We start from the raw sequence: 26,265 nt of genomic DNA on the forward strand, positions 1-26,265 counted from the left end.
CGTCAATTTGTAAACAGTGATTGTTAACAAATTTTAAAATATTATGTAGAAGAAAATGTTAAAAATTGTAGAAGAAAGGCCTCGATGTAACAATATAGATAATTGCATTGTAATGACAATTCTGCCCGAGCAGCCGAGGTAAACAGGCGCGAGTAAATGTGCTCCAGTGTTAATGCGATAAATAGTGAATTTAGGAGGTTAAAACGTTAACGAACACTGTCACATGGTAAAAGTTTCAAAATGCAACAACCAATACCGCCGCCAAACAAAAAAGGGTGACATATGTTTCATAAATGAAGCTACAAATACGTTAAGCAGAAAACAACCAATTAACAAAGAACAGGAAAGCCTATAAAAGAAATGGAAACGTTGCAAAAGCAGGAAGAAAACAGTTACAATAACGAACTATCCTATCAAGATGAAAACTGGAAGGTAGCAACAGCTCACAAAAGGCGTAAAATAATCCTAAATACAAGCGCTATAGAAATTCCCGATACAGAAATGCACCAGTGGCTACAGGACATCCCACTCCGAAATTCTTTCAGCTCACTGATAAAAGACGGAGATACGAGTTCAGAGGAAGAAATGACAACACATATCGTTAAACCACCACCGATCTACATTCATGCTCAAATAACAGATACCCTTATTGAACTATTAAACAAAACTGTCGGAAGAGAAAACTACAGTATAAAGGAATTAAAACTGGAACAAGTCAAAATGCAAACAAATACTCCAAAAATCTTTCGAAAAGTGGCGCAAGTATTAAACATACCATACATCATACATACCAGCTCAAAACAGAAAAGAACCACAAAGTAGTAATTAGAGACCTATACCCAAGAACAAACACCAAAAATATATGCAAGGAACTAACAAAAATCGGGCACCAAGTAAGAACAATAAATAATATAACCAGATACGATACAAAACAGTCATTGTCACTGTTTCTAATAGAACTCACGTGGCGTGGAGTCTGCTTTGTGTAGAGAGTCGCCGGACGTAACAAGCAGATATATTTACGAAGACGTTACCGAAACCAAGATTTCAATATTTACGACAAAAATTAGGTCTGAAAAATAACAATGATGTTAAAAATTAATCGTTTGTAAAGATTTCGAGTGTTAGGGAGGGTGTTGAAGTAATACTCACTTCTAGGAAAACTACATCTTCTCTAGCGTTTAGTTCTCTTAGTCCCCGATGCTATTGAGTATTGTTTAGCTCTAAATCAATTTGAAGGGCCTCTCAGTCTCATAGCCTTTTTTAGGAATATGCCATGCACAGATGGTGCAGCAGGGTATATATAGATGGGCCAGTTTTCGTAATTATATAAATACCCATAGACTCATGGCTTCGAAGCTCTGTTGTAATGTAACGCTGCCACAGTGTGGTTCTGGATTAGTATACACTGTACTTATACTTATGCTTATATTTATACTTATACTTACAGTTACACTTATACTTAAATATATTTCTGTTACACATTCATCACGCGTTCCTCGAAGAGATAACTTCAACAAAGGTGGTTGGAAAATTCTTCAGCTTGCTCTTCGTTGCTTCTGGCTCATGTGTTGTCCGTTAATCTGATTGCTGGGATTAGTTTAATTGGCTCCTTTATTTTGTTCGTGGCTTTCCATAGGAAATAGTTGGAATTCTCGTACGCAGAAAGTGAATCTATGAATTTTGAGAATTCGTTATTATTATGATCTTTTATTTTACTTTCTATTTCCTTTGCAAGTTTGTTTAGATGTTTTTTTGCTTTCACGAGCTCTATGTTTTTGTCATTTTGCTTTCGCTTACCTTTTTTCCTCTGATTTTGTCAAGAAAGTCTTGCGGAATTATTTTTGTTTGCCTGTTATTTGGTTCATAAGTAGTAGTTGCCAATGCTACTTCTATAATCTCTGTCAATGTACTGCCTGTTCGCAGTGGTGCATATACTGCTACATCTGGAAGTACCCCACCCGCGACCGGACGATGGAGAACTCCAACACGGAATCAAATCTCACGCGAGCCCTGCCCGGGAGGGCGCCTCGAGCTCGGACTCGGAATGTGACTCGAGCTCGGATTCGGATTCAGACTCGACATCAGAAGTGGCATCCGAACACACGTTGTAGGCACGGGATCGTAAGAATATCGTGCGCGCACTAAAGCGGTCGCTAGGGAAGAAGAAGAGGAAGAAGAATAAGAAGAAGAAGAAAGGACACCGGGCAACCTGGGTATCGCTACCGCGCTTCAACCCCGAAGCCGCGGACGCAGATCCAGCCGCCTGGTGCACAGCCGTCGGCCTGCTCATGAGGGACCACCCCCTGAAGAACAGCGCACTGTATTCTGCCCTAAACCGTGCCCTAGAGGGTCCGGCAGCGTATTGGCTTACGCAGATAATGAACGGCGGCGAGCTCACCTGGCCAGATTTTAAGGAACAATTCGCCGCGCACTTCGGTGGCCAAGAAGTAGCAGCCGCGTCGCTAATCAAGGTAGCCGAGGAACTACCGCGGGACGGCGAAACACCAGGAGCGTACGGAAATCGTATCATCACCCTCCTGGGGTCGAAGTGGCGAAATTCAACCAGGGAAGAGGTACTCGCCGCCACCGCCCTCCATCTGCTGGGCTCGCGCGATGAACGTTTTAAACGACTAGCGCTCACGAGTGACATCACGTCGGTGAAACAATTCCAAAGAGAAATGAAGCCCTTCCTATACACGGAGTGGCCAACGCCCCCGTCGTGGAGGTCATTAGCGAGCTCCGGAAACAAACGAGGCAGACCACCCGCCCCCTGGACCAGGTGTGGCCACTGCGGTATTTACGGACATCCGATATTCGAATGCCGCAAGAGGGCGAAGTGGGAACCGAAGAAGGACCCCCGACGCCCGGAGGAAAGCCGACCGGCTGCACCACCAAAAGCGTTGTGCTTTCACTGCCACATGCCGGGACACATCGCGTCTCGCTGTCCATCGCGGCGAGAAGAAAAACATTGCTCCGAGGACGAGCGCCGGGTCGATGCCTGCGTGGTGGAAGCCCCGACGGGTAGACTAAGCTAGCAGGCCACACACGAGGACGTGTAAGTGTCAGGATGGCCGAGTCGGAGACGAAAGGACGCCGGGGCCCCTCTGGAACTTCAGGACAACACCCTAACCTTGCAACCTAGAGCCTAATATAGCCATAACGAAACAATCGCAAGTCCAAACCGATAGCAATCGTACGTCGATCGGAGAATCGTGTGTACTGAGACACTCGACCGGAGTCTTGTTTCGGTGGCGTCGTTGGGATGACGAGCAGTCTTGCTAGAGAGCTGATCGGTGAAGGAAGTCGAGTGCCTTACGAGCAGGGAGTGGTGCACGTGTGAGTTAGAGCAAGGGAACCTGGCCTCCCGTTGGTCACGGATTCGTTATCAAGCCTGAGGCCCTCGTCACTAGTACGCTCCCAATATTTTCTATTTGAGAAAACATACTTGTTGCTATTGCAACTACAAATATTTTTACAGTCGACGCTTTTGCCGTGAATCATTGGCTAACATGTAAAATCGAGAAAAAACATGGTTTATTGTGATGGAAATGCGGAAAACCGCAAAACCGATATAGAAGGGAAAATAAAGGAAAGGAAGGTAGGGATAAGTAGAAGCTCGGGCCCAAGTTTAAGTCACTGAAACCGAGCTGCTTGTATTATCACAAAACAAAATTGCCAGTACGTCATTTCCGTACTCTCGTCCTCGCGAAAATGGTTTTGCTCGTTAAGAAAAAACGAAGAGACAAGGAAGAGAGGAAAAAGCAAACGGAGAGCGCTTTTAAAAAGCTGGCGAACCGTGTGTTACCACAACGAGATAGGCGGTGCTATTTGTCGCTTTAAATTGTGTCGCAACTCGTTTTAGAGATCTTTGCCAGGGACGCGTTAAAACACGCTGCAAATATATTTCTGGCTTTTCTGCGGTTTAACTGAAATATGACAAATAACGTTGTAAAACATATGTACTTATGACTTACAGAGTAATTGAGTGTACAAAATATATAGTATACAAAATAGCCAGCGATTTAGGGCTTTAAAAGATCAAAAGAAAAGAAAAGAAAAGAAGAAAGATAATATGTTGTGGCAGTCTAAGTCGATCTAAGAAAATAGATAAAGGGAGGGAGGGGCAAAGCTAGTTTATCTGGAAAGAATCCAAGCGTCAATTTCAAGCATTTACAGAGAATCACTATTGAAAGTTCAAAGGCCGACTAGTGAGCTTCATCCTATCTCATTTTTTAATCAGGCGATGGATCGACGAATCGTATTGATTTCGAGGATTCTTATAGTTCTGTGGGGATTTTAAAGCGTGGTTTGTCTAATCTTGTCTCGTTAGCTACAGACTCTTTGGCGAGCAGCCTGAAACTTGATCCAGTTTCGAGAAAATGAAAAATTCGTTTTTCCTCTTTGCTTCCCTGTTCCTTCTTTCCTCCTTTTTCCCTTTTTACATCGCGTCAAGACCCGTTAAATAATATTGACTGCCGTGGACGCTGGCTGAGAAGTGCACCTTATAACTAGCTTTAAAATCACTGACGTCGATGAGGACAAAGGTAAGTTAGAGGGTCATTTATCTGAGCTGGTGTTTCAAACTATTTCCGGCCAGTACCTTTTATGTACTTTCGCTTCCGCTAACAAGCAACGCGCCATGTCCATCACTGTTCTATTATACCTTTCCGCTGTCCCGTTTAATTCATGTGCGTATGTTGGGCAATTATTTATTCTTATACCTTTATCCCTAGCAAATTTATAAATTCGATTATTTAAATATTCTTTACCATTATCGCATCTTAATATTTTTAACCTCTTGCCCGTTAAATTTTCGGCTTCATTTACGAACTGTACGAAAGAATCAAAGACCTCATCTTTTGATTTTATACAATAGATCCTAGTTATTTTACTATAATCATCGATAAATGAAATGAAATATTTTTCTCCATTGAATCCGGTAGTCTTAAACGGACCACATACGTCCGTATGAATAATTTCCATTATTTCCTTAGCCTTAGTTCGATTATTTTTGAAAGGTAAGTTATGCATTTTGCTTTCTATACACACCCTACATTTCAAAAGTTCCTTTTCAAATTCATTCGGTATGCCAGTCACTAGCTGTTCTTTACCCAAAATCTCTAAATATTTAAAATTTACGTGTCCTAGCATCCTATGCCATCTTTCCTTTTTACTCATACCACTACGTTCGGCGCTGTTTACTAAGTGCTTCTTCCCTTTCAATATACTTTTTATTCTATATGTCCCATTCTCTTTGAACGCTACAACTGTAAGTATATTATCCTCATCTATTACTTTCGCAATATTTCCTTTGGAAATAACCGTATTCTTATTGTCTGTTAGTTTACCTAAACTAATCAATTTTGCGGACATTTCTTTCGCGTAAAATACTTTCCTCATATTTATTTTATTTTGTTTTCCGAATGCTTCAAAATAACTTATAACATTCCCAACTTTTGTCGCTTTTATCGGTCTATTATCGCCTAAATATATATTTACCGGTTCTTTTAGGTCGATAGATTTATCGAAATAATTTATATTATTAATTATGTGATCGGTACAACCGCTATCTAATAGCCACACTATTTCGTTCTTACTTATTTCATTCGTCTCACTGCTGTTTGCTGCGTGCGCCGTTGCTGTCCATATGCCTGCTCTTGAGTTTCCATGCTCGCCCCTGCCGGTTGTTGATTGACGATGAAAGTTTCCACGTCCTCTGCTCGTATTGCCTTTGTTCCCTCTTCCTCTGCTTCGACCACGTGTTGGCCCATGCCAATAGCCGTTACTGCTTCCCGCTTGGACGCCATTTTGACACTCTCTCGCAAAGTGTCCTAATCTTCCACATCTGAAGCATCCTTCCTTTTTTGCAGAAAAGGCGTTGGTTTGCCTTTCTCCTCGATTGTATTTATTTTTCTTCTCTGCTAACTCTATTTTATTTTTTACATACGCTACCGTTTGATCCTCTTCTTTCAATGCGTCTATTATGTCCGCTATGTAGCTGTATTCTTCGGGTAACATATTCAGCATGTAATTCAGCTTTTCCCTCTCACTTGCGTGTGCGCCCGCACCTTTTAATTCATTGATTAATTTCCCAAAATCGTTAAAGAATGATGCTGAATCACTGTAGTTCTCCAGTCTTATGTTTTCCAATCTCCTTCTGCATACGATCTGCTGTGCCGTCGACTCTTCCAAGTACATTTCATCGAACCTTTTTATTATATCATACGCCGTTTTTCCTTCCCTAACATACTCCAATTGTCTGTTCGATATTGCGCTATAAATTATATTAATCGCCTTCAAATCCTTTTTGTCCCAGTCTTCATCGTCTCTTTCGTTCTTCATTCTAGTTGTAACAACTTCGCATTCCTTATATTTGAGAAACATCGTGATTCTTTGCTTCCACATTCCATAATCCTCACCATCGAATATAGGTATCATGATTTCCGATCTCTCCATTTTAATTGATTCTTCTTTTTTTTTCTTTTCTTACTCAAGCGTTCCTACGTGCTCGAAGTATATTTTGTTCCTCTGAAAGTTTTTTTTTCTTTACTGAAAACTCACTCGCAAGATCGTAACCACGCACTAAATATCTTGCAAAACTAGTAACCACGCTCTGCTACCATGTTAAGGAAATTCGAGGATTTGGGAATACAAATAATTGACTATATTTCCCACACTACAGTTATACATCTATATTACACTCTGAAGAACGTCTTGCACGCACGCTTGTCGCCAACCGACTATCCTAGATTCTTCTAACATCTGGCAACAGTCTTTTGTCTCCACTAAGACCTTGACGCCCTCTGGCCCTTACACACACACTCTCATGTACAGTGTAAATGTATCACTTCCCTTAACACAATTATCCCGCGTTAGGTTCAATCAGGTTAGTCCCACGCGAAATTGATCCAACCATGCGAAAACGAGTGTATTCTGATTTCTGTCGCAGATACTTCTGGCTAGTGCACTTCTTTTACGCTTCTCATCGCGACTTTTGACGACTAACGAAGATGTACGGCAGTCTGACAGTCTACATGAAAATGATCATGATTGCGGTCTGTGTACCGCCTGCCCTTCTTTCTGTTCTTCCGTTAAAGACTGGTAAGTTGATACTGATGAATTATGCGATCGAAATCCTATATAATGGCTACAAAAAATATTTGCATCATTATTCTCGTTTCCTAATGAATCGCTGTTTTAATCAAATTTTATATTGCATCAAATTTCTGTAGTTACACGAAAGTACTAAATTATAGAAAACTTGATATACACGGATTTAATTAATTGATAAATTAGTCAATATATAGGCATTATTATTTCACGTGAAATTTTGCAACGTCAAAAACCTAACATTCCTGTACGAGCAGTATTAATCACAAATTGTGAGAATGCCTACTGATAAGGAAGAAAGATAATATAGAAAACGCAGACTTATGGAAAGAGAATCCCTGACATTAGACACGAATACGCGATTTCACGAAATATTTTATGGTATATCTAAGATAGAGAATATATATAGAGTACATATAAGTATATGTAATATCGGAAAATAAGGATAGAAATTTTTTTTCGATTACTCACAATTTATTAATATTAAATTGAATATACAAATATAAATTGGACAGAGAACGATATTTAACGGAAACTAAATGCAATACTCGTATCTATATCAAATAACTTTACAGTTATTTGATCACTCTCGTCACAACGAATCTAACACACACACACTCTCTCTCTCTCTAACAACTCTATCAATTCTCACGACTCTACTCTTCGACGACTCAATTAGCTCTGATCTTCGCCAATACACTCCTGCCCGGTCGTGCTCGCTCTTGCTCTCGTCCTCTCACACACATACACACTTTTCGGCTCACATACTCTGGCCTCTCGATTGCCACTCCTTGAAATATGAAACCGTACCTCTGTTTTGACGCTGCTTATCCTTTCTCGCGTCGCTGTTACTAGGCGCTCTTGGATGTAAACAAACCACGAAAGACGACGTACACGGTGTTTTCTAATTTCAGCCGATCTCCAATCAAAGCTATTCTACGATATTACATTCGGCCTTTCCTGACAATCACATCTGCCCTCAGATGTGCTCATCATCGCTGCTCGCACTTACATCACTATCGTCAGCATTCCACCACTTCATGTGATCGGCTGCCGTGGAAGTTGTACGTGGCCCTTCGTGCTCCCCCTCTCGCTGCACTATGTATCGGTCATTTCGCAGGACTTTTATCACCCGATACGGTCCAAGAAACTTCGGATGCAGCTTTAGCCCGGGACCCTTCTGCATCCTCTCGATCGCCACTAGATCTCCCGTCCTGTATGCTGTCGCCTTCTTGCGTCTCTTGTTATACGTCCACTTGTCTCGGGCTTGGATCTCTTCGATCCGTCTCTTTGCGTCTGTACGCAACTGATCTCGTTCCTCTTGGAACACCACGGCCTGTTCGTCCTCGATGCTACTGCTCCTCCTTCGCTCTTCCTCTATCTTCCTCTCCGCTGTTTGTTTACCCATTTCACTCTTGTCAGGGTCTTTGATCGTCGTGGCAGCATCGTGACGTTTTCGTAGGCTCGGTTCGTACATGGAAGACGCTAACAACTTACCATCTACCGAGACTATGATCTCTTCTTTTTCGAAGGTTTCACGTTCATCGTGTCCTCGACAATCCCATCGTCGTCCTCGTCATCCACATCCTCTGTATATCGAATCTTCGTATCGATATTATTGGAGGGATTCCGTACGTGCGACTTCCCTTGTCTTTTCGTTCGCCTTGCATTGACTCTCTTCGAGTCTATCCGAAAACTTGAAACAACCCTCGCACCCGCAACGCTATCCTTCTCAGTAAATTTGCAAATATCGTCAACAACATCCTGTTGCTGTTGTTTAGCCAGATTCTTCCTCCTCGTGATGTTCGCTAAGTCCTCCTGCTGGCCGCAAGAATCCGACGAGGACACCATCTCGTGGTCCACTTTACCAATCACCACGTATCTTGCCACTATTCTCCGTTCCTCCGACACTTGCTGCACGGCTGCCCGATACTTCTTCAAAACTTCTGCCAACTCTTCTTTATTTTCTTCCAATTCAGACAGTAGCTCAGTTCGTTCGCGACTAGCTACATTAACACGATCTTCTGCTTCGGAACGTTGCCGCAGTGCTTCCTGCAACGAAGCCTGCGTCTCATTCAGTTCTTGCTCCAGTGCCTGTTTCGCTTTAACTGCAACTGCTCTAGCGCATTCTGCATCTTCTAACTGGTTCTTCAGCTGTGCTACTTCCTCCTCCGTTTTGCTACCAAATGTTAACTCCTCAAGCTCTTGGCCCAATGTCCGCAATCTTTCTTCCTTCAATTCGATTTCCAATCTTGCGTCACTAAGGTTCTGTTCTATGGTAAACTCCGCGATCGCGATTTCTTTTTCTCTAGCTAATCTTTTACGTTGCGCTTTCTCTTGCCGCAGATCGGTCATTAGATTCTGAGTTTCTGAATCAAATTTGCGCTGTTTCTTTTCCAGAAGATTATTCCTAGCTGTTTGTTCTTCCAACAGTCTCAAGTCGTGAATCTCGCCATTCAGACTTTGCACGCGTCGTTTCCATTGTCCAACAACCTGACGTTGTTCCTCGACCTCTTCGTAAGCATCAGCTAATTTCTTCTCCAATTGCTTCTTAAATCCAACCAGTTGCTCAAGATCATCCTCATGTTGCTGGGCACTTACTACATTTTCAAATTCATTCCTCAACGCTCTCTTTAGCTTTGCCCAGGACTTCGCGCATCGCTCTTGTCGTACGAAGGCCTGAGCGGAGCCTGCGAGTAATTTCTTAGCATAGGTCACCATGTGGGCGTCTGACCAACCACACACTTCTGCCATTTCCTCGAAGTCTTTCACCCACTGATTTACACTCAGCAGATCATCCCCGCTGAATTTCTCTAATGAGTCTTCCACGTCTTTAAGACTCAACATCGAACCGACGCATACCTTCTGCTGCTACTCATCGCGGTCCTGATACACCGCTCGCGTGCCTCTCCTGTATTCTCGCGCGCCTTGTTTGTCGTCCTCGCCTTCACTTTCGTCGGAGCTCTCTTCTTCCGACGATACATCGTCTCCTTCTAGGGCCGCCTGTAGCCGCGCGCGTAGTTCGGGTTTTCTTCCCGTTACGTTCAACCCCAAGCTAGCGAGACGCGCTCTCAGCTCCTTCGTCCTCAGCTTCTCGAGGTCTTTGTCACAGACGAAATTCGAGCAACTGTATATAACAAACCGAAATTCCGAACGCCTTATCGCGTGTGACCGTCCGGTCAGCACCCGTTCTCAGCCGCCTGAGTGGCATTCGATCACTCCAGCCGTTCTCCGAATTTTACACTAAGTATAAACAAAACCTTCTCCCACTCCAACGAATGGAAGAATATAAATGCTCCCTTCAAAATCATCCAGTCAGTCTAATAAAAAATTCTTAACTAATCCAAGTATCGAAAGTGTATCATCGCGAACCGAAAAAAGTGTATAAATTGAGTCAAAAATAAAAAGAACTTTATCTCCTTTTCGGAAATTAACAAGTTCCTTATTTTTACCTTAATTTTACACGACATTTTTGGCGATCCGTGCCAGGATCTATTCACTTCAGTGCAAACGAAATTACGATTTCGGCGTACGCGCATCATTGAAGATCGAAGGATCAACGGACCCAGTGCGAATCTTTGCTACTACGAAGCCCTGCAGCAACTTTCAACGTTCCACTACGGTGAAACTAAACGAGAAGACTACGGTCAGCGCAGAGCAAGCCTACGAATAAGATTCGGAATCTAGAACCAGCCAGAGAGGAAACATCCCTGAGACTCCTCAACGGTCATAGCTACTACCGTAAGCTGAAAAATCTGGATTCATTTTCACGATACCGTGTGAGAAAACCCAGTTTCTCAAGCGCTTCGAGTCCAAATAGCAACAGTAGTTCAGACTCAAGAAGCTCAATTAGAATCATGCCCACATCACGAAAAGACAAAGTCGAAACTATTGAAACCGTTTCTACAAACGGAGGTACGGACAATTCGATTCGTGCCATACTCGACGTGATACAAAAACAAATTGAAATTCTTGCGTAACGTGTAGAAGAGACACAACGGACGGCCGACAGTGAAAATAAGAAGCGTGCAGCGGAAATAGAACTATTAGGCAAAAATATCTCTAAAATAAAAATAGGACGCGACGCTACTACAGAACTAGGCTCCCTTATTACTATGGGCGAATCTGTTGCCGCGAGAGATAGAACTTCCCTACCATGCGTTCCAATTCGAACAGAAGAAGACAACCATCCCTCTTACGAAGACCGTCCACCGCAATTCGCCTCTCCGAGCTTACGGGCCAAAGACGCGATAGTATGTATTCCGCAATTAAACGGCGAAGACAATATCGGAGTAGAAGAATTCATACGCGAAGTACGCGAATTACGAGCCATGTGTAGCGAACTCACGCTACTATTAAAAATGATCAAAATCGGGAAAATCGCGGGTAAAGCCCCAATGACCATCTGCAATATACCGATATACGAATACGGACACCTGTACGATGCCCTAAGACGAAACGTAGCCACCCAAGACTCTGTTAGAGAACATCAAGACCAACTACGCGAAACGAGACAGCGTCACGACGAAAGTGTGCAAAATTATATCATCAGGTTCCGCAGAGCGCTCAATAAGTTACAATACAGTATAACGAACGAATACCGTGACGAAATTACTAGACGAGCTATGAACGACAGGATTTTAAAAGACTCCGTGATCGATTTTATCCGAGGCCTGAAAGGCGAAATAGGACAATTACTACTCGCCAATCCACCATACAACATCCTTGAAGCCGAAAAGAAAGCCACCGACATCGAGCGATTCTTCAGGGAAGATCGAAATCGACGACCAAAACCAATAGAACGATTACGACTTCCTGAGCAGCAACGACTAACAACCAATAATCCTAATCCGATCACTAAAAAACCAACTCCAACACCCAATCCAATGCCAAGAAGCTTCCGACAAACCGAACAAATACCACTTGCCCAAAGGACACAATTAAAATGCTTCAAATGCAACCAAATCGGACATGTCTCCAGTCAACGTAAAAATTTTCGAACACCCAGCCAATTTCCGAGACCACCAGCAGTCCACAATCTCGAGACACACAAGGAAGAAATAGAGGAACCAATAGACCAGACCTACGAATTAACGCCACAACAGGAAGACTACCCACAGTACTTTTACGATCCGACGGACAGCGACATAAATTCCTCATTGACAGCGGAGCAGGAATTAATATACTCAAGCGAAGATGCGTATTACGACCAAGAATAACAAAAGAACGGAAATTCTCGATGGGACACTCTAAATTTAAAACCAACGAACACGCTTTGATAAAACTATTTGGCAAAACTCTAGAATTTTTTGTGGTAGAAGACAACTTTCCAATTATAGAAGACGGCATACTCGGTTTGCCAGCCCTATCTAAATGCAAATTTGAACTCTCGAATCAACAATTAAAACTTGACAATAATATACTTTTATTGCAACAGGAAAACGACGTACCTCCAAAACAAGCAGTGTCAAAAACAGTCTACCTGGAAGGAAAACCGACAACGATATGCTTTATCAATGGTGATCGACGCTCCTCTTTGCCGGAATAGTATCCGCGCAAATAAATATTACACCATTAGAAGGAAACTCTGTATTCGTAGAAAACATAGGAAAAGGATATTTATACAGCGACACTGCCAATGTAATAGTAGGATTAGACACTCGCGACATATACGAACAGATAAGCGCAATAGAATCATATAAATTAACAATAGACTCACGTGCAATCAGCAAACAATACGTCGAAGAGTTAGGCGGATTACAAAATCGCATCAATAACCTAAAACAACTCGCAAAACATTTGAAAGCGTTAACACATACCCGGAGCACACAAGGTTTGCTTAACATCATAGGTTCCGTATCGAAAAGTCTGTTCGGGACTCTCGACGATGATGATCTTACGCTCATAAACAAAAATATGGACAAACTATTCGATGATAATAATAAAATCAAGACCATAATAGCTAATCAAACAGCACTTATTGGAAAAATTGTAAACTCAGAAAACCTAAACCACTTAGAGAGATCATATAGTGATATATTAAAATTACAACAGCAGGCAAATATCGATAGATCTATGCTTAAGATGATCATGAAAGTCGACACCGCGATGCAAACTTTACACTTCCACTTAGATGAAATACTTAACGTCATGATATTAGGCAAACAAGGAATAATTAGTCCACAAATACATGACCCCAATGAATTCATAGAAAATTACGCCAAGGCAATAGGTAGCCAGATGTACTACACCGCGATTTCTGCCAAAACCGAACATTTTCAATTCATACACGACATCAGTGATCTTAAAATCTTCACAATAGATGACAAAATATTTTTCAAGATCATAGTACCTTCAGTCTCTAACACAGAATGGAACATATTACAAGTATATCCTATCCCGAGTAAAAGAAATGGAGTATTTTTGGCTCCAGTAGTCGAACATCAGATATATTTAACTTCAGGTCTTTCATTTATAAACGCTGATATCGAGTATTTCAACAAACTTTGTAAGAATCGAGCGGGAACCACTATATGCAAACAAACACTACCAATCCATGACAGAAATTCAAGAACCGATTGTCGCAGCGAAATAATAAATTTCAAACCACACATTGAACATTGTCAAATAACTGTACTTAAGATTGAAGACATTAGCTTTATACCGCTCAAAACTAGCAACTGTTACATTGCGATACCAGCAAATCCGATAGAAATAGACACAATTTGCCAAACGAAACATACCTTACAAAAACTTGACAAGCCTTCCATCATAAGAGCTAACACTTCTTGCGATATATTGTACAAAGACGAACACATGCGTATAGGCGAAACAAAAAACGAAGTCATATACGAAATCAAAACAAAACCCTAGCGCTCAAAACAAACGATAGTTTCACTCATCTATTAGATAAACTCGAGCGAGCACCGAAAATAATAGATAATTTACAAGGCTATAAAACAACGATCGATAAAATAGGCGACGAGATAGAAACTCTTAATTTCGAACACAGAATTAAAAATATACAGTATTGGGGACTAACCACGCTCCAGATATTAGGGTACATAGCATTAGGCGTACTAGGTATATATGGATTAAACAAAATAGGGGTATTCAAATGCATCAGGAAATGTATACCGAACAAATTATGTATCAATTTATTTTGCTGCCGAAATGAAACTGTAATCAACAGCCACAATGTGACAGCCCCACCAGTACCACTCACCCTGGGCTCAACACCCAACATCTATATTCCAACCAACACATACCACTCAGATGAAGAGGAGGAATCAGCTGTAATTTTCAAGCCACGTCAAGTCCGATTCCACAAAAGTCTTCTGAAGAAAACTTGAGGGATCAAGTTCAATCTAAGAAGGGGGGAATGTCACAGACGAAATTCGAGCAACTGTATATAACAAACCGAAATTCCGAACGCCTTATCGCGTGTGACCGTCCGGTCAGCACCCGTTCTCAGCCGCCTGAGTGGCATTCGATCACTCCAGCCGTTTTCCGAATTTTACGCTAAGTATAAACAAAACCTTCTCCCACTCCAGCGAATGGAAGAATATAAATGCTCCCTTCAAAATCATCCAGTCAGTCTAATAAAAAAATTCTTAACTAATCCAAGTATCGAAAGTGTATCATCGCGAACCGAAAAAATTGTATAAATTGAGTAAGAAATAAAAAGAAAGGGTACACAGCGATTCATCTAACTTGCCTTGAATTACTTTTACAAAGAGAAACATGGACAGGAATAATTTTTTGTTACGAGTCGTTTAATTTATTCGTTCGTTAGAACGATTGGTCTGACAAATTCAAAGTCTTGTTCCGTATAAATATTTTTAAACAAGCACGTCATAATCTTTGTATATTTTTTTTATCACAACGAAACTGTTCAGAGAAATGTTGAAATTATTAATTACAAAAGAAGACATTTACGTTGTAAAAATGTTAGCGAAAACATTTGTGAAAAAGTTACTTTGTTATAAATTCTACAAAAAGAAATATTGAAAATCACGCCCCATTTATTCAGTTGCACATATGAAAAGTATTTTGCATTCGCGCAAAAAAATCCCTTAAGGATACATATTTTATAATAATTGGAGTGTCAAAGTTATTACGCGGATTGGCGTACCTTAACCACGTGCCTTTTAATGAAACTAGATTATTCATTTGTTATTCGTTCCTAACTTTCAACTTTATGATTTTTGCGGAATAAAATTTTATATTAATAATTATTTTATATTAATAATATATTAATAATATATAATTAATTTTATATTAATAATATATTAATAAAATTTATATTATAAATGATTCATTTTGAATTTAATAAAATTAGAGTTACAGCAGTGCAATTTAACAAAGAACAAATAATCATTTGTACTTTATTAAAATGTTCTTTTAGCGTCTCGTTTTAATATTTCTCTAATAATATTCTGTTAACCGTTATATTTAAATGAAGGTTTTCAAAGCAGAGACGTACTTTAACGTAGGAAATGGACGTACATTTATAATGAGAATTCAGAAGCAAAAATATTTCATACGAAAATAAATATTCCCCATGTGTAAATAGCTACGTTATGACTTTTATATGTATCTAACGTTGTTCCATGCAAGGTAACGTATATTTGCTTCTTCGCTTCTTCGCTTCTGAGTAGTAAAACCTGGCATTCATGCGGCTGATAGGTAGTTACGCGCTGACAACGAAAAACATAAAATGAATAAAAAGCATGAGCCATCCTATAAAAAAATAAAGCTGCTTTTATCTTTCATTACATATTCGTCAGAATATTGTTAATAAATATTTAAGTTCAGATTTCAGCTTAAATAAATGCATAGGATTGGACATTTATTTATATATGTATCTGTGAACGCTTTTTGACATAAAATTTTTATAACGACTAAAATGACATATTCCGATATTAAATTAATTTGATGAGAATAAAAACTGAATTTTTTAAACAAGATTTTGTATGAAGTTACATTTATTGGGAAAAATTCATTCTTTTATAATATGATAAAACGAGACTCATAGTTTGTATAAATCATTTCATGGAATATTATGTGTATGTACATGTGTTCTACGCTTTTATTATAAAAATGCTAAATGAACATAACGATCAAATGCATCGACAAATGCATTGAACATATCGATTGTTATTTTGAAAAATTGATTATCTTTTATTTGTTTCGAACTACAAATTGATTGAGACATTCGTGTTTGCTAAATTGCGAATTTAAAGCAATGAAGTCGTCTGAATCCCTTGCGAGCATGTAAATATAGCGTCGAATTAACAGGTCAATTACTTGAGGTTGGAACTGAAAGAAAGAGAAAGATGGAGGAGGTCTTGCCTTTGAATGCTGGACACTTCTAAAGCCCACAGTTCGCTGAAATTGCCAGAGAATTCAATTAAATGGCAAATTAAACCATTGAACTGAATCTGTTTCCAATCGTGAGCTTGGAGGTTCTACCCTTTGAATTTTTAAACCAGTCACCCTTCTCTTGTACGTATGGTAACGAATATAATTCATAAACTAATGAAGTGTGTAATTCAATTGAAAGCTCTTTTCACCGAATTCAGTTTAGACTAAGAAAAATGATATAATAACGAAATTATCAATTTACAATTTATAGAGCGTATACTTTATTCGAAAGTGAAGTTTATTACTGCAAATATTAGTTGGCTATTTATAGCCTGTTTGAAAAGGTGATTTAATTTCGATTGATTTTCGATAAGTTTTTGGTTTACTCAGGTTAATTAATCTCCAATAAAATAGAAATACCAATCCGGTAGTATAATTGCTTTCTTGCTTATTACTTTTTTACTAATTAGCGATGCACGATTCCAGACCAGTAAATATTTTTCCATCGGGAGAAGTCAGGTTGAGAGATGCAAGATTAATACGCTCGTTCTGTCAGTTATCCCAGTGTCTGTTACGCGATAGAAAATGAACGAACTGAATAATAAATGCATTATCGGCATGAAGATTGCTTGATGTAAGCCACCGCTTTTTTTCTATCCTTCCGATACCATTTCTCTTTTTTTTTTTTTTGCGAAACACTTTGCTAGTCGTGAGAAGCAGCAATTCCCTTCTGCGAATCAATTACGGTTCACGAGAAATTGTATTATAGCCCGGAACGTATTCAAATTATCTTCAATTATTCTCGGCTGTTTCCATTTCCATTCGTCTCTTACGTAAGTACTCGTTTGATGTACGTATATAGTGAGACAATAATCGTTAACACCTTTAATGTCTTCAGTATTATAGAATAAGACGCGAAAATACGTTGAAACCTGACTTTTAGATTCGCGAGACTCTATAAGGCTTCGAAAGTCTCTTGTTTCAGGCCGAATAAAAAATTGTAGATGAAGAATTACATTGCGAGGTCTGTTAAGGAAAATTTTAAATCGTATCGTTGTAATAGGATTATTTCAGCGAGGGAAATTACGTGTTGCGTGCGAAGCCACGAGCTTTCTTTCAGGCTAATATACATGATTGTCCTATCGAACTTTCCATCTAAACCGTTGCGCTCACACGTGGATTTTGCATTTCAATTTTCTTACTTACAGTCCAGTCCAGTGAGACCAAGTTAAATTTTTCAGCCCTCCGAGGTAGAATATGTTTTATAGAGAGACGTACAACGCCATGAAGGGGAGACAGATCAATAAATTGGGTTATCTTTAAATTACTGACAATCATTTCATCGACGCGGTTTCACCGACACCGAGTCCCCCGGCAACGTCTGTCAAAGCTTATTTACCGATACACTGAAATCAACCACAATCATTTTACCGACCTCTTCCTTTGCTGACAGTTATTATACTCGCTGTCATATGTTATCGTTGATTATACATCTTTATTTACAAATTCGTTCCTGTGTATAACGAAACAAAGGAAGAAACGAAAATGATACGTTTCATGACGCATTGTTAAATTATTAATTAACGAGAGTTACATATCTACATGAATGCTTTGAAATGTCAGTTATAATTCATGAAAATGGATACAAGCCATTTTACTATACATAAATAGAATTATAAAGACATGTTACGTACTAATGCTTTTACGAAATATATTTCTGCATACGTTTGACGTTTCCGTATTATTCCTTATGTGCTTTCTGCTCTTGTGTTTAGCTCGTCGGAAGTAAAAATACGTTAAGCGAATCAGCTAATCTATTCGAGCGTTTCAATGGCTCAGTCTTCTCTTATGCAACTACCAAAAGAGAAGATAAGTCTTTGGTTATACAACATTTCATAACGTCCAAAGTAACGGGGCACTAATTAGTTGAAACTTTAAGACAGACCAGATATCAGTCATCGTCCGTAAATACATTTATTACGATCGTTTAAAGTTTAAAGAAACACCGTTATAAAATCGTAATACGAGACAAAGCGATTCAGAACTCGAATTCATTTGTTGGAACGACGCCATGGGCAAAAGTAGATAATGGAAAACTTTCTTCCAAAGACCATTTGATAGCGCCGACGTAATCAAGAGTGTGACGATATTGCCAGAGACGTTTCTGCAAATAGAAGACTAACTAATTTACGAATTGCCGTAACACGATTGCCGCTGGTAGTATGGTTAGTAATCGCTTTATTGAATTTTCGCTTGATGTGACATCGTCGAGAGTTTCTAGCGAAATTCTTCTCCCTGTAAAACTATGTTTCTACAGCAATGGCTGTAATTTTCGAGTTACCGTTTGCGAAGAAATCTTTTTCTTTGTTACGTGTAATAGATTATTTTTAAGTTTTAAGTTTTAAATTACATTGGTAACCTTCTATAATTTATTACTCGAAGGTGGTAATTTTTTCTTAAATAGTTTGTTTTTCCTATAATTATTTTACTACAGAATCCTCAAGAACATGATGTATGTATATATATCCTGAAATATTATCAGTCTATTGTCAAGTTATAGAACATTATGGAAATTGCCAATTAAAGTCATAAAAAACAAAAAATAAGGAAGTTCGTTAAAATATGTGATTTTCCAATCAAGATATAGAATTTATTCGAGTAATATAGATTACGGTAGAGATGGTGACGGTAACAATGAGTGGACTGATTCTTCGTGCGAAAACAAATTGGAAGCGCAGAGCGATGTATTGTTTCAGCGAATATCGATTTTAAAGCACGGTTTTAAAGTACGTGTGCGTTTGACTAGGTGTGTTAATTAATATTGCTGTCTGATTTTCGATATGTGAATACAATATCTACATATCTTTAAACTTATGATAATTGAACTAACAATTTTTTTAAATTTAAATTGAACATGATAATTGAACTAACAATTTTTTTAAATTTAAATTAATATTTATCCTTTTAAATGCAACAATTTTTTTTAATAATAACTTCACGCGTAAGTCAGCTGCGCACATATTTGATCGTTCTTTAAAGCTTGAATCTCTGCGAAGAGAAAAAATCTTTCAACCAACAAGAACTGGTTCTACGTTTTCTATCCATTTCCTTCCAGATAAATCTCTCTATCTAAAATCCTTATTTCCGTATTTCCTTGAAAAGGTTAAAGTCGTTTTGTATAAAATCCAACGTAGAGAAGAAGGAAAATCCGCAAAAGATTCTTTCAGCTTTCCCTATGTTTGAGCTCGAATCAAAGCAATCCTATTCCCAATAGGGTGACTATGCGTTTAACTTCTCATAGAATCTCTCTGATTCCGTGTGATACCTTCGGTGTTTTTGAAGTATGTAATTTATGTCGTAACGTCGACGCTTTGCAGTGCGAATTCAATTTTGAGTTGCAATTTCCCTGTTTGCGTGGCAAAAGCATAAAGTCGATAGCGCACGTTTCGATAAACACGTTTTCTTTGCTGATGGCGCACTGTAAATATAAATATTTGAATAAATATCGCGAATTTCATGTTGCTAAAAGATTTGTACTATTTATTCGTAAATAACTGTTGGATATGTTTAAGTTGAAACCACTGCATTAGGTCTTTTTTCTTGTTTAAAATTATTTGTATTGGTAAATTGAATGAAAGTTCTAACATGTAATTTGTTCTTCTTTTATAAATAGTTTACAGAGGATAAAGCGTGGGTAACTCAAGACTGTCGCGATCATGACAATATACATACCTATGTATAACACGTATACTAAGCTAACTAAAATAGCAAGTCAGAGAAATGGAAACTTAGGAAAATCTAAAGGAAGATAAAACGTTCGAGCCTTGCCAGGAATATAAGATGCTAAGTAATCTTCCTAAGTAATCTCCTCCAGCTTTTTCTAGTTTGATCAATAATTATTAGTACATGTTAGGAAAATAAATAGAATTTTTGTTCTCAAGCGAGGTATAATTAAAATTTTGTATGTACACAAAAATGTTAAATATCTGTAATAAACATGGTATAATCAATTTTTTTTACATAAAATTATATTGTATAGGCTATTGTTATTTAAACATTTTAAATTGGATGAAGGAAAAAAATGACGCAAATAAAACGTAGGACATTTTAATTAAAGAGACTAATATAGAGATTTATCTACTTAACTGTGATTAAATCATCTCCACTTAACGCTCTACCTCTTCTATTAATTATGCTTCGTTAAACTATGATTACAGAGGATGGGTTTTTTGATAAAATGACATTCTGACAAATATATATAGATCGATATATATAGATACAGATAGACAAATATATAGATTCTTACAACAGTAGTTATGAATGAACAGTAGTTATTGTATCAATTCCGTTCTTCAGAAGCTTCATTTGTGAAAAGACAATTCGCCAGAATATGGATTCACTGTAGTTATAGCTATAGGATTTCAATCTAGTTGACAGACTTGCTTTACGTAGAGAATATCTGTCTCTTGTTCTACCTTATCGCGATTCTCTCCTCATCTTATACGCTTTGTCGAGCAAAGTAATATTGGCATATATCTCGGCTCTGGTTACAATCATTAGTTTCCGCCTAAACGGTTAGAATCACATAGCTCGCGCTCTACTCTCGTTTATTCAACATTCAGGCCATATGGTCGCATGCGACGAGTTTTATGTTAATTCCGACCGATTACAATACCTTTCTTTCGTTTACAAGGAACGACGAGACTGGCAGTTGCGTGATTTCCAATGCAAAAGCCGCGATATCTGCACGATAACCTAACCTCAACCGATTTTGTTGTACTATTCTTATGTGGACTTCGTTTGTACCACTTTCGTAACAAAAATAGAATACGTAGAACACAGCATTCCGTTATGCGATATTGTCGATTCCTAACATCCGAAAAATCAGAGATAATTTTTTCCCTACAGTTGTACATTTGTGTGAAAAATTACGAACGTAAAGTTGTTTGGTGCATGCACAGTCCTCCCCTCCTCTGCATTTGCGTGGACATGCTAGAAAGATTCACTTTTCCACGGTGAAACTGTATGTATTATAATTTCATTTTTACAAAGGTCGAACATCCTACTATGCATAAATTTAATATTAATATAAGCAGGTTTCGTGTTAAGTATTACATCTGACGTATAAGCACACGTGTGTACGAGCCTTGGTTTTAAATGTCTTATAGTAGACACCGAAAAGATTATTCAGTTGGATATCTGACTCAACATCAATATTTTACTAGGAGATAACATGTTAAGAACACGTTGGTGGATGGCATGGGAGATGATGAATGAAGACATACTTCTGTGAGATACATAAAATAGTAGTCAGAACGTATTTTGGCGCTGGGGGACAGCAACAGCTGGTGATACTGTCATACACCTCCATTTATAAACTTTCGAAAATCGATGTGACCTTCAAACTTTAGTGTATTCTGTTTCACAGCACAAAATGTTTCCGAAACGTACGTTTATTGTTACAATGAACTTGACTAATGGCTCTGAAATACTATCCTTGAAAAAACAATGGGGGAATTGGAGCAAAAAAAAAGAAGGAAATAAACAAAGACCTTGTTGGTTCGTAAAAATAAAATATGCTACAGGAAAAACTTTTTCCAACGGATTGAGATGCGACGAGCTTTAAAAGCTATGACGCGAATCGAGCGTTTGTCTACAAGAGCGCATTTTCGGTGGATATATAGATATACATGTATATGTGACGAAATATACTAAAGCAATATTCACCCTTTGTCGCTGAAAGTATCAAACTACAAAACTTCCTTTCAAATTTTCAGAATAAGGAAATCAGGATCATGATAAATAATTGGAACATAATTAAAAATAATATATCTTCTCTATAAGATAATGAATACATTGGTTCATTTAATTTTTATGGATATTCAAACGCTTCTGTGAAATAAAGCGTCAAGATTATAGAGTATAAAATTCATAGCTATGAAATAACTAAAACTCTGATGTATTATTAAAAATATACGTTAGGTTGTATGTAGTGATACATACAAAGATTACATGTACAAACCCATAATTAACACAATGCTACCGCAACCATTCTGCAATCTACCTTGCCCAAAACACTCTTCCAGTCACCTCCAAACTCTTCAATTCTCTCCATCTAACCACCCACAAACTATTCACAAACATGCAATTTTCGATAAAAGAAGAACTTATCGTCAGTTGTCCTTAACATCTCGTTCATTCATTTGGTCCCTATCCCCCTATTTCCTCCCACTGTGATGATCGCACTACATTTTTCCACATTTTCTACATTTTTCTCTATTCTATTCTCTGGATGACCTGAATTCTCGAGCAGTCGAGTGACGATTGATCTGTACAATTGATCGATTTCTTTTTACTACAGCCATGCAGGAAGTTTCGTCTTGGGAAACGATGTTGTGAATTTGAATGTCTGGATCACGTAAAGAATATTACCGGAAGTGGCAAAATTTATGTCTTTGATTATGACGAATTCTCCAGCTCCTCGACTCAGCGGCAAACGCTACTTTGGGTAATAAGCGTAATGGTGCTATTGCGGCTAGTTTAATTTTTCAACAAGGATCCAGATGGCGCCGTTGACGGAATTCTTTCACTATAAACGTCAACGATCAACATCAGCCATCAGGCAATTTCATATTTGTGACTTATTTCTTCTGTGTTATTTCTTCTAATTTTATTGTTAGTTCTTCAATTTGTATCCCAAAAGATTGAACTCTTTTTACGTGCGTGTGTGTTTTTCTTTTTTTTGTAACTCGTCGAGTTGCAATTCTAATTTTTGCACTTCCTCCTTCATGTCCTCTATGTGTTTCTCGAACTCTTGTGCCGTCCTGTCTTTGTCGGAACATTCTACTTGAAGATCAGCGAGTTGATGCTCGGGATCGTAATTCAATTTTTGGTCGTTAGCAGTAATAAGCTCACGTAACTTCACTTTTGAACTTGATCTTGTTTGGTCTTGATTGTGTTTTCGTGGTGCTTGTGGTGTTCTAAAAGTAATCGTCACGTTGCTTGCATTTTTAGTGCACATTGATACACTGCACTCTGCAGTTCTCCTATTTTCAAACTTGTTTCATTTAAGGTAACTTTATGAATTTCCGATTGATGCTTCAACATTTGATGTAAGTCTTCTATTGCTGTTTCACGTTCTTTCAACTGTTCATTAAATTCGTTGTTTAGCATATCCACTCGAGAAATTCCGAGTTCTTGAGCATCGTTTCTTCTTTTAGAAATTTGGCTTATTTTCTCTCGCCTGCTGCTACATGTTGCTGTCATTTTATCAACTTCTTTCTTCTTTTTTTTTTTTTTTTGAACTTAAAATCTTGATTTAAGGTTTGTGTTTCACTATATGATTTATTATTATTAACTAGTTCAACATTATTTTCAGTAGATTTTTTTCGCGTGATTTTTATACTTATTTAAATAGTTTAACATGAGCAAATGCATCGTACGTCAGATATACCATTTTTAATAAATTGTCGCCTTTACAACTCGAGTTACCTCTGAACGAGTCGCATGATTGATCAATAAGCCATGAGTAATTATGCAAATTCAGTTTTTTTTTCATCTATATATCTGAATATTATAACAAAGACTTTACATTGAATATTTTATTAAAATTGTAAGTTTTTCATAAACGCTTCAAAATCCACAGTCTATTGATCAACTCCTCTATCCTTTCTCTTTCTCCTCACTAAAATAGATAAACTCCTAATGTAGTTTGTGGATAATATTTTTTTTTTCTAAAGCAAATCACATTTATCATCTGATATATTTTTTGAAATAATTTCTGTCTGTACATTTTCTTCTTTTTCCTTACTCCTCTTTCTCTTTCTAATGAATTCTTTTTATTCCGTAAAATAGTTTTTGTATATTCAATTTTGTTAAGTGCAATCCTTATTTCTGATAACTTACTTTTATTAGATAATTCTTGTGAATCTTCTACTACATCTTCCATATCATTTTGAGTGCGGCTTCTACCTTCAGTAAATTTAATATCTTGAACCGTATCATTAATTTCAATAGCTCTTTCGGTATCAAGTAAATCGCACTTATTATTTAATATACCTTTTGAATTGACTTCTGTCTTTGTAGTTTCTTCTTCTGTATCTTCTTCGAGTTTTCTTCGTTCTTCTAATCCACCTCTCTCATTTTCTAGGATCTTCCTTGTTGTTACGCCGCCTAAAACATCTGTACGCCAGCCCGCGTCAGCTCGCGCCACCGGACAACAACCGGCCTGCGTAACGTCACTTCGACCATCAGTAAACCTAAGGACCCACCATAACTTTCACTTCCCTGTATTGTTTCGCCATGTGTCTTCAATCCGTTTGTCTTGAAGAATTTCTAAAGCTTAAAAATATTCTCCAAACACAGTCGGTTTTTAGAGAGGTCCTTGGGTTTATTAGGCGTACTTAAAGCACGGAGAAGGCGGGTATGCACCCATTAGGAAAATCCGAATAGCCCTCTAATAAAACAAGCTATGTTTTCCTCACGCACACAGTCATCTATCCACCACGATGGTAGGAGACTTCCTACTCATCCCTTCGAGCAGTAGTGCAGGTCATGACCAATCGACACCGCGATTCGTTACCCTCACTTTTCCTAACGAAAGTGGGAACAACGAATCCGCGTTCTTTAGGCACAGGGGCACACCCACACCGAACTTTTCTTCTGTATTAGAAAAAGAGCGACAGTCAGTCTAAAAACTAACGCCTAACGCGGCAGTCTATACATAGCGCGAGAGTCGCATACTTCACGAAAATCTTTTGTCGGTTCTCGGTGTTGTCGAACATACATCTTCTCTCCTAAATATATTATAGTGCTAAGTACATTAATACATTAATCTCCATTATAAGAGCCCTGCTCTAGCGTACATATCTATCACATCTTCGTGCGACAAGTTGTTAACTATTTATTTCTCTACGTCAGTGTAATCTAAGTGTTGAAAATATATAATTTATAATTCAGTGAATCACAGTGTTATACAAACTCAATCACCCCTATTATCTCAACGGAAATCAGGGGATCGATCAATTCGTGGTGTCGATTGTTATAATCGTAACGGGGATTTACGACCCTCGTTGACGTCTCTCCTCGCGGTTACGGAATTTACACTTGTATTTTCATCTTCTTTAACTTCGACTTTATCCGATCTCCTAGGTCTGCCTCTATGTTTCGCTTCATCAGTTGCTATTACACCCGTTACTGCATTATCATTTTCTACAGATTTATACCTATCGCTATCACTAGCTGTGTTCGTTAAAAAAACTTCCCTTCGTTGACGAACTTATCAGTTGTTTCGTTTTCACTATCTGAAATTGATTTTTGTTTAACACCTCTTTTTTCTTCTTTGGCAAATTTATTTTCTACATTTTCCGCTGCCTTTTGTTTATTAATTATTTCAGACTTGTCTTCGATTAATTTCGTCTTTAAAGCGCTTCGCAAAATTTTATTTGTGTTTGATTGTCTGGTTTGATTATAAACAATTTCTTCAAATTTTGGCGAAGTAGCAGGCTTTGCAGCAACATTATAACGACTGCTCCGTTTACTACTATCTAACATAGATGGAGATGGATTCTTGTCATCTTTATTCTCTAAAGACTTCTCTTGTGTATTAGCATCTAAATTTCTCGACATAAGATCTGCTGAAGTTTTTGATTCTGTAGTGTCATACGCATTTTTCGCTGTCATCATTTGGTCTTCTTCTATAAGCAAATGTTCATTATTGTAAGCATTATCTCTTGCTTTTTGTATGGATTCTAATGATATATTTTGTTCAACGTTGTCTATTGATTT

The 26,265-nt window shown here is 38.2% G+C and overlaps 1 protein-coding gene and 1 long non-coding RNA gene across 2 annotated transcripts; both read right to left on the minus strand.

The window, feature by feature from the left end:
• Positions 1 to 1,102: 1,102 nt before the first annotated feature.
• Positions 1,103 to 1,946, minus strand: LOC117241393. The gene is made up of 3 exons (XR_004494972.1): positions 1,801 to 1,946; positions 1,449 to 1,674; positions 1,103 to 1,377 (listed from the first exon to the last, which is right to left on the minus strand). It is a non-coding gene; the product is annotated as an uncharacterized LOC117241393 (long non-coding RNA).
• Positions 1,947 to 8,092: 6,146 nt separating this feature from the next.
• Positions 8,093 to 23,500, minus strand: LOC117241392 (unconventional myosin-XVIIIa-like). The gene is made up of 4 exons (XM_033507329.1): positions 23,199 to 23,500; positions 10,020 to 10,240; positions 8,829 to 9,803; positions 8,093 to 8,634 (listed from the first exon to the last, which is right to left on the minus strand). The coding sequence occupies exons 1-4, from the start codon at positions 23,498 to 23,500 to the stop codon at positions 8,093 to 8,095; spliced, it is 2,040 nt and encodes a 679-aa protein (XP_033363220.1).
• Between the last annotated feature and the right edge of the window lie 2,765 nt (positions 23,501 to 26,265).

Source organism: Bombus vosnesenskii, unplaced genomic scaffold (assembly GCF_011952255.1).
Source record: "Bombus vosnesenskii isolate JDL3184/JDL3185 unplaced genomic scaffold, Bvos_JDL3184-5_v1.1 scf7180000015791, whole genome shotgun sequence".
In the NCBI taxonomy this organism is placed as follows: Eukaryota; Metazoa; Arthropoda; class Insecta; order Hymenoptera; family Apidae; genus Bombus; species Bombus vosnesenskii.

What these genes read in the sequence shown, in the direction of transcription:
- LOC117241392 (XM_033507329.1), bottom strand. Translation starts at nt 23,500, where the DNA reads ATGTGCACTAAAAATGCAAGCAACGTGACGATTACTTTTAGAACACCA. An exon ending in AAAGAAAAACACACACGCAC is followed by an intron (nt 10,241 to 23,198) that starts GTAAAAAGAGTT and finishes TGTTATATACAG; the next exon opens with TTGCTCGAATTTCGTCTGTG. An exon ending in CGCGCGAGAATACAGGAGAG is followed by an intron (nt 9,804 to 10,019) that starts GCACGCGAGCGG and finishes AATTACTCGCAG; the next exon opens with GCTCCGCTCAGGCCTTCGTA.